The sequence below is a fragment of the Morone saxatilis genome, unplaced genomic scaffold, assembly GCF_004916995.1.
Source record: "Morone saxatilis isolate NCDOM2014 unplaced genomic scaffold, NCSU_SB_2.0 Contig3, whole genome shotgun sequence".
Classification (NCBI taxonomy): Eukaryota; Metazoa; Chordata; class Actinopteri; family Moronidae; genus Morone; species Morone saxatilis.
Window position 1 is genome coordinate 3,932,457 of NW_023339873.1, and position 8,361 is coordinate 3,940,817.

The following is an 8,361-nucleotide window of genomic DNA, read 5'->3' on the forward strand; positions in this document are numbered from 1 at the left end:
AAAGTGCATAAGACCCTATATAAAAGAGAAAGTGAGAGCATTATAAATTGTTACACAATAAAGTATTCACAGCCCTGCTTAAGTTAACGTATGTACATAAAAGGAGCAAAATGTACTTAATGTATGAACAGTAAAAGTACTCATTGCAGAAACATAATAAAATATTATAATGCTGGATTATTAGTATGGATCCATTAATGTGTAAGTGGCATTTTACTGCTGTGTGTCAAGGGGGAGCTAAGTTTTTACTGCTTTACAGTATAAAGGCCTACTGTATATAAATATTCATATATACAGTATTATATGCATGTGAAATCTTAATATGTAATAAAGTAACTAGAAGTCAGTAACTGCACTTGGATACAGTCCACAAACTCTGCATCAATGCTCCTGGGTTGCCTGTTGTTGAATACCAGCTTTGTTTCTATTAAAAATATGACTTTAATGGTCATGTTTGTGGTTATATGGTCCTATATTTTCTATACCAGTCCTCTCTCTCTCTCTCTCTCTCTCTCTCTCTGTATCCATGTGAACGGATTAGGATCAGGGATTAGAGGCAGATGTAAACCAGAAATCGAGATCCAATCTAATTCTGCTGTCATCCCATCACAGCAGAGGAAATGTCACAGTCGGGGTTAAGCTTTAAACACGTCCCGCCTCCTCTGGGGCCACAGCGCATTCCTATTGGCCCAGCCTTCGATTGACGTCACCGTCGTCCAATGGGAACGCGGAACGGGGACGAACCGCTGCGCAGATGTGCGTGAAGAGGACAGCGCAGGTTGTAACAGTGAGAGAGAAACACCCGAGACGGAGGCACGAAGAGCTGAAAACAGGAAAGGTGAGCACCAGATTAAAGTTGTATGATATAATGTGAGTATAATAACGATTCAGTTGAGTGTGTAGTTACGTATAATCGCTGTTTAAGTCAGTGTTTTACTCGGTTTACAGCCTACAAACACAGGAAACTGCAGTGACATGAGCTAGGTTGTGTCGTGTCTTTCCAATTTAAAGTAGTTTACACAATTTATCATTAATAAGTTATTTTTTACAGCATATTTGAGTTGTTTACAGGCAGGTTTAAGCCTCTGTCGTTTGTTTGAATCTCCTTGCTCAGTTGTTTCACCCAAAAACAGGCCTGAAAAGTACATTTCCACTATATATTTAGATAATATACAGGCAGATATGATCCTCTCCTTGTCTTTTAAAGTCTATCCAACCCTCTTTATGCAGTCGTTAAACTGGCTTGATAAGTTATTTCCCTGCCAACATGTGAACCTGTGAAATGTCTCTTCACTCTTAAAATAAAGGAGGGTGAGACAGATCTGACATGCATGAAATATGAGATCCAGAGAGTCTTGGAAAGCCAAGGAGACTGTAAAGAAAAGGACAGTCACAACCTGCCAGTTTAGAGGTCATTCATTTGGCTGCACTTCTGCACTTATTCGCCCTTGTTTCAAGGTGCTTTACCCCCCCCCCTCTCCTAACACCACCTTCCTTGTCTTGTTAATCTCTCATCACTTTACACTTTAAATGCCTGAATATAATACCCACTCATAGAAACTTCCCACATTCTTCTGAAGGCTTGAACACTGCGCAGTATATCTACCTGACAGTCTGTGTGTGTGTGTGTGTGTCAGGTAAACCATGGCCTCTAAAGGGGGGGTAATGATACAGTGAAGAAGACTTTGCTCTTTAGTTTGCTGCCTCTGACATTTGTTCCATTATTAGACGCAGGCCAGACAGCTGCCATCCCACGTTTACACTAAACTTTAACGTACTGCTCCGCTTTGATGACACATTATCCGGTGAAAACGTTCCCCCTGACTGAACCTGACAACAGATTACTTCAGTTTTACTGTTTGGCGACAAACAAAGTGGAGGTTTCAGGTGTATTCAGTACAGAAAAAAAGTGTGCCCAAATGTTTGATTTGACCCTGAGAAGTCATCAGGAATGTGTGGGTGTGTTTTGTTTTGTTTGAGACTTCACATTTAAAGTTCAGATATTAATCTGGAGTCTGGAGGTGATTAATCAGTGACTAGTCAGGACGCGTTCACTTTCTTCTTGCTCCAGACAGCTGCAACCTTGAAATGAAGGAGTGTTGTCCTCCCTTTGAAGGTAAAACAAGGGTTGCGGCTGTTCAGAGACTCACTTCCTTTTCAAAATGTTTTCTCCTAAACTGAAACAAAAGGGAAAACATGTCAACTTTTGTCTTAAACCTTTTTCCTTCAGCTGCAGACGGGCTTGTCTTCACTTTCACTTTCGGTTTCATTGAGTAAAAAATCCCACTAAGAGTGTCTGTGATCACTGCCGACAGCAAAGATCAGGGTTACTTATTGTGCTTCTGGGTACTTTTCATCTCTCATGTAGTAAAAGGGAAGCTTAGACGTAAGGAATGTGGCCAGAGAGGCTAGCCAACTAAGGCGGTTACTAAAATGTAGGAGTGTGTATTAACTATTAAAGTACCCCTTTGCAAAAGTACACCACACAAAGTCTTTACTGCATGCTTTTTGTCTCACTTTCTCATTTCACAGATGTCGTATGCCAATGACAAACTGTACAAAGGATACATGCGGCGGAATATGCCGACCATTGTGAGCCAGGTGAAAGTGAGAGAAATAGTGACCCATCTGCCCTGCCTGACTGATCACGACAGGGTAGGTTTTAATTAGGTATAATGACCTTTAGCTGAGGAATGTTTGGATCATTTTTAAATACTAGTACCAATACAAATGCCGTTTTAATACAGATATACTTTCTCTGATGCCTTTACTTACCTTAAACCAAAACCCTCAAATGTTAAATGTTGTCTATGAACTTACATTTGGATGTCAATGGATGTTCTGTAATCTGATTTTAGGAAACCATTGAGGCAAAAAGAGAGACTTGTGGGAACTATGACAGCATGGTGCTTCTTCTGGACTGTCTGAAGAGAAGAGAGAGCTGGCCGGAGCAGTTCATCAGAGCACTCGAGGAGCTCGAGTTTACAACTTTGGCAGCGGAGATTAGAGCAGAATACAACGCTCTGAAAGGCACTAACAGTAAGTCAGCAACCACTTCTTTACTGAAGTTTGTTGGAGTGTTAGCCATCACGGTTTCAGTTTAGCCGTGTTGAACAGGACCTACATTGATACAGCCACAAAAAACTGAATCTGTGCACATCTAAAGCTCCCATATTTCCATTATAATCCCACATACTCTACTTTCCGGTTGAGTGTGTGAACACTGGAGCACCGTATACTTGACTAGGCACAAAATTGCACAATGCAGTCTATTTTTGGCGCAGACCTGAGCTCAGTGCCCGAGGTATATGGTCATCTGCGTTCACACATGCAGTTCACAGGCGAGCGAGTGTATCTGTGTCGTTCAGAGCTTCATAAGCTTATTATTACAGTTGAAGAAAAACAAGCGTCTTCTCACTGTCTGACCTTCAGAGATAACTCAAAGCTGATGTGTGGGAGAGCGATGATCTTCTTAACCTGAGCATGAAGCTTCCAATTCCATAATCCTACACTTATAAATTGTCAGGATTAGATATACTGTATCTCCTCTGGATACTTGTGAGTAAGTAACACACATAATACTAAGAGGATAGCCCTGACAAACAAGTAATCACAGCAATGTTTGTTTTAAGTATTTCACATGCTAATGTTCTCAGTAAGTTTGTATTCACACCAAATCAGGCGTTACAGCGATTATCGCAGGGTTGTTGTGCTGTGGGAGTGTTATTGCGTGTCCCATTTGTGTCACATCGTGTTGTGAACTTTATGTTTTTTCAACTCCTGATTTGGTGTGAATGCAGCCTTAGGATTGTTGGAGACAAACAACAAGGAAAGGCAAATAAAGAGACTTGCTGTACACATTTTTCAATGGCTCTTAATGTCAATAACATCTCGCTGGGGATAAAAGCTCAACATGCAGGTGCAGATTGGAAAGGATCACTTATGTTGTCTGTAGGTTGCATCTTTGGCTAGCAACAAGCTTTCTTTACTAGTCTCTTAAATGTCAGTGTATGCCTAATATCAATTTTATATAATGTGTTCCATTAGTATGTTTATTAAAGATCAAAATCATATCAAACACAAGCTGCTGCAGGGAGTAATAGTATGTTTTGCTGGTCCTGTGAACGTCAGTAAATGATAAATGACTGTATGGTTTCAGGGTCAGCTAGTCCTTCAGGAGCTTTAGTCATATGCATTCAAAGCAGATTGAAATGACAACATTGTTTGCTTTGCCCTAGATTCCAACCCCAGCTCCCCTCCGACAACTGTCATAAGGGCACACGTCCACCCGGCACCATCTGCCAGTCAACTGTCCATCCCGGAGAGTGGTGGAAACAGTCAGGTTGATGTTGCTCCGCCAACTGAAGCATCAGCTTCCCCAGAGCCAGCTGCCCAGCCTTCACCTCCTGTGGAAATCCCTGTGCAGCCACAAGCCCCCCCAGCAGCTCAAGTTCCTGAGGCTGTTGCCCCACCCGAGCTTGTCGCCGAGCCTCCACAGTCAGCTCAAATTGAAGCGGCACCTGCTCCATCGACACCTCCTCCTTCGCCTGAACCCCCACGCACTCCGCCGACTGCCACCCCGCCGCCTCAGAGGGAGATTCAGTCTCACCAGGAGCCGGTGGAAAACTCTGAATTAGACATCCAGGATATCTCTGGTGAGAATGGCGTGATCCCTGATCAGGTGAGCGCAGAAGACGGCGAGGTGTCGATCAACTCTGTGGACACTCCTCCACCGTCCCATCCTGTTGAGGAGTGTGAAACAGATTCTCTCCAAACAACCACCACCACAGAGGCTGGGCCCCCACGGAGTCCCTCTCCGACTCAGATAGACTCAGACGTGACCGATGGATCCTCTTTCGCCACGTTGACCCCAGAGAAGCCTCCAGTCCAGGACACCACCCCTCCTGTGGACATAAAACCTGCTGCTGCTGTCCTGCAGCCTGAAGAGACTTCTGAACCTCCCATTACTCAGGTAGAAAAACTAATTTGTAGGATTTTGTTAAGTTTCTTCTTTGATTGATTTCCTACATTTCCCTTAATGACCGACACATTCAAAGCACAAGTCTTGTAGAGGCTCCTTTAGGTGCTATAATTGGTGTTTTGTTCTCCTCTGAAATATACTTTTCTGTTATAAACCTGAAAAAGTGACATCACATGTTCACATACAAACTAAATACACCACCAAACTGTACCAAGGTACATCAAAAAATGCCTGTTTTGTTAATAATATTGAAGCAAAGTTCTGTTTACGTTCAGTTTTTAAGTAGCCTGGGAACCAGACTAATCTGCAGAGCTCATGATGTTTCATTAGCTCTGGCAGATGTGTCTGATCACCCTTCCGTCTGGTCGGCCCAATCACAACCGTTTTGACCGACAGAGGAGCGTCCAGTCTGTAGCTCCATTCAGAGCAACACTGTACTGTGTAGCTGTAATTTGAAAACGTTTTTGACCAGGCCGCCATTTATTTCCTGCTTATAAACGGACCAAGCATTCGCATGTGTCCCTTAGCGCTACATCACAGGTTTCATTGCTCTGATTGCAATCTGTCCAATTGCATCCAGAGAAATTTTTCGTCTTTGTTGAGGTTCTGCCGGGCTACTTTTTTAGTTTACCTGTAATGAAACCCATTAGTAATGAGTTACATATATTACTATGTCAAAATGTAAGTGCAACTTTTTTTTCATTTTTAACATTTTGGGGTAGAAAATGCCAGTTTTTAGGTAACACCTGTACAAATGTGTGGAATTCGATACAGCAGCTATGCAATAATTCATACCCCTGTGACGCTTACAATGTTCCCAGAAAGGGATCTTACAGTAATAGTAGTAGTCAGTCATCTTAACATCTATTATCAATTTCACCTGCAGGTTCTTGAAAGCAGCCCGCAGACAGAAACTGCGGCTACAACCTCCCCGATTCTTCCTGCTGCTGAGATGGACGCCTCTCTCCTTGATGACAGCAATGTCTGTATGAGCAAACCTGGCGTTCTCATCAGCATCCAGCCACAAAATGACAGCAGCTCTACTATCCCTGCACCCGACTCCCCGGAGGCGCCATACTCGGGTGACAGCGAGCGTTTGGAAATGAGCGAAGCTGCTGTGACCTCTACCCACGTCCCTGCATGCTCTGCTGTCATCTCCGACGCCGTGGATACAGACACTGGGCTGCCATGCCAGGAGAACGGCATCGCCCTTAACCATAACGAACCGGAGGAAAACCACTACGAGTCTCCGTGTCCGAGTTTAGATATGCAGGAGGTTCGGGTGAACGTGGTGCAAATATCCGAGGAGCCGTCTATCCTCAACCTAGAGGGCCAAAACCCAGGCGCACCAGCTCAAAGCATCAATGGCGAAGCTGCCAAAGAGATCACCTCTGCACCGCCACTATCCACAGACGGAGCTGATGCTGTATCAAGTGTAAACACCCCCTCCAGTGAGACCTGTCACCCCTCCGAGCCTGCACCAGCTGATATTACAGAGGAGAAGACTCCCTCTCGCGCCCTGCCAGCTAATACAAAGTACATTCTGACCGCCGCAGGAGTGGGCGCCTGTGCACTGCTGATGGCGTGGAAGTTTAAGAATTAAAGGGGATTTAATACCTTTAAAGGAAGAGAAGATTAGGCTTTAAAGCTTTGGAAAGAGGATCTTAAGGGTATGGTGCCTTATTGTAGTGACTGGCCTGGGATGGCATCAGGCAGCTGTTTAATAATTACCTGTAGTAATAATAGCTGACTTGCCAGACCTTTGATCATGTCTTTAAATACAAGTTAAAAAGTTGGACTATATTTGATCATTTTACTGTTGAATGAAGTTGACCCTTGTGAGCAAAAAACCAAATCTACCCCTCTTATTCTTATTATGGAACTGGGTTGAGATCTCAGGTTATTTATGGTCTTGCTGCATATATGTGGTCAGTCAAGGTACGCCGATGTATTAATGAGAGAAATGTTTGTATGTTCACTCGTCTGATAAGCACTTTCAAGATAAGACTGTTGGTTGTCATCCAGTGAGGATTAGTGTACCAAGGACCTGAATTTGTGGGGAATGGTGCTGTAAATGACGGCTAGTGCACTGTCTGTATTTATTTGTACATATATATACGCTATAGATATTAAATTCTGTATTTTAAGAAAAACTGATACCCTTAAAACATTCCAAAGCAGTCATGATGTCTTCGATATTGAGCCTGCAAAGAATCATAGTCCTGATCAGTTGCTCCCAAATACTTTAAAACCATTGCACTCCTTGACAGTGATTTTTCTTTCATGGCACCGCCCTGTTTCTTTCTGAGCCAGAGAGTGTGTTGTGTAAATATGACAAGTGGCAACAGAACAGTCAGCTGTCCTGTCATTAGCTGCATATTTATCATAGTTTTTAAAATTGTTATTGCTTATTTCTTCCATTTTAATGTTTGAGAACGTATTATGAAAATGTAGTTAATGTAAACTATTTTTATGCGATGAGATGGTATTAATAATGTACAATAAAAACAGGAAATGAGCTAATCTTGGCACCCACTCTGGCAACCACCTTGTGCTGCTTTCTGGCTTTTACCTGGTGTAAATGTTAGAGATGACATTTTATTTTTTCTTGGGATTTATTCTCCTTTAAATAGAAACAAGTTTGTGTCATGTTCTGTGAAATAAGATTTTATTGTGCATAGCATTGTCAGTACATGAAGTGTGAAAATGAAATTTAGAAGGTTTTGCACATTTTAGGAGGATATTTGAGCGACAAAGATGTGTTTTTAGATTACATGTATTGTCATTATGATACATGGAAATTGTAATTAAGTTTTAGCTTTTATGCTCTTGTGTCTAGCTATGCACTGGAAAATCATGTAAATAAAACTGATATTATTACAAAAAATATTGAATTTGCATGTTTAATCCGTTTTAGAGAAAGCAAGTTTATTTCAATTCTTTAAACTCTTTCTATTTCCCCTAACTTTATTAGACTTATGTCGAACAGAACAAGGGCGTCAGAAAATTCCTATAGGGACCAATTGTACAATTATTATTCTGTAATAATAGAAAACGTATAATACTTGCATTATACATTAAATGAATAAATAAATATCAGTAAAGAAAAAATACATGCAAAAAGTAAGAATAAATTGAATTGATCGCACTTTTTACTCTGCATAACTGAATTTCCTTTTATGAACAACCTTAATATATTCGATGTATTTTATTTTTAGGAAAGATGGGAGAGATTTAGAAAGCTAATTTACCAAATAGAATTAATAGAATTTATTATATCTGAAGAGCAGATATATATGAAGAGTAAAATAATCCTCATTATGCTGTTATGTAATACTAATAATATAAGAACTGACTGTATGTAGATAGATAGATAGATA

General features: G+C 41.5%; 1 protein-coding gene across 2 annotated transcripts; it reads left to right on the forward strand.

Moving 5' to 3' along the window:
• Window positions 1-738: 738 nt before the first annotated feature.
• Window positions 739-7,868, forward strand: mavs (mitochondrial antiviral signaling protein). 2 transcript variants are annotated; one of them, XM_035674509.1, is made up of 5 exons: window positions 739-838; window positions 2,533-2,655; window positions 2,859-3,039; window positions 4,239-4,972; window positions 5,868-7,868. In XM_035674509.1, exons 1-5 carry the CDS (start codon window positions 755-757, stop codon window positions 6,582-6,584), a joined length of 1,839 nt encoding a protein of 612 aa, XP_035530402.1. In that variant the 5' UTR covers window positions 739-754; the 3' UTR covers window positions 6,585-7,868. The 2 variants fall into 2 exon arrangements, with proteins under 2 accessions (XP_035530402.1, XP_035530403.1); XM_035674510.1 differs by having other exon boundaries at window positions 801-870.
• The last annotated feature ends 493 nt before the right edge of the window (window positions 7,869-8,361 follow it).

What these genes read in the sequence shown, in the direction of transcription:
- mavs (XM_035674509.1), top strand. Translation starts at nt 755, where the DNA reads ATGTGCGTGAAGAGGACAGCGCAGGTTGTAACAGTGAGAGAGAAACAC. An exon ending in AAGAGCTGAAAACAGGAAAG is followed by an intron (nt 839 to 2,532) that starts GTGAGCACCAGA and finishes CTCATTTCACAG; the next exon opens with ATGTCGTATGCCAATGACAA. An exon ending in GCCTGACTGATCACGACAGG is followed by an intron (nt 2,656 to 2,858) that starts GTAGGTTTTAAT and finishes ATCTGATTTTAG; the next exon opens with GAAACCATTGAGGCAAAAAG.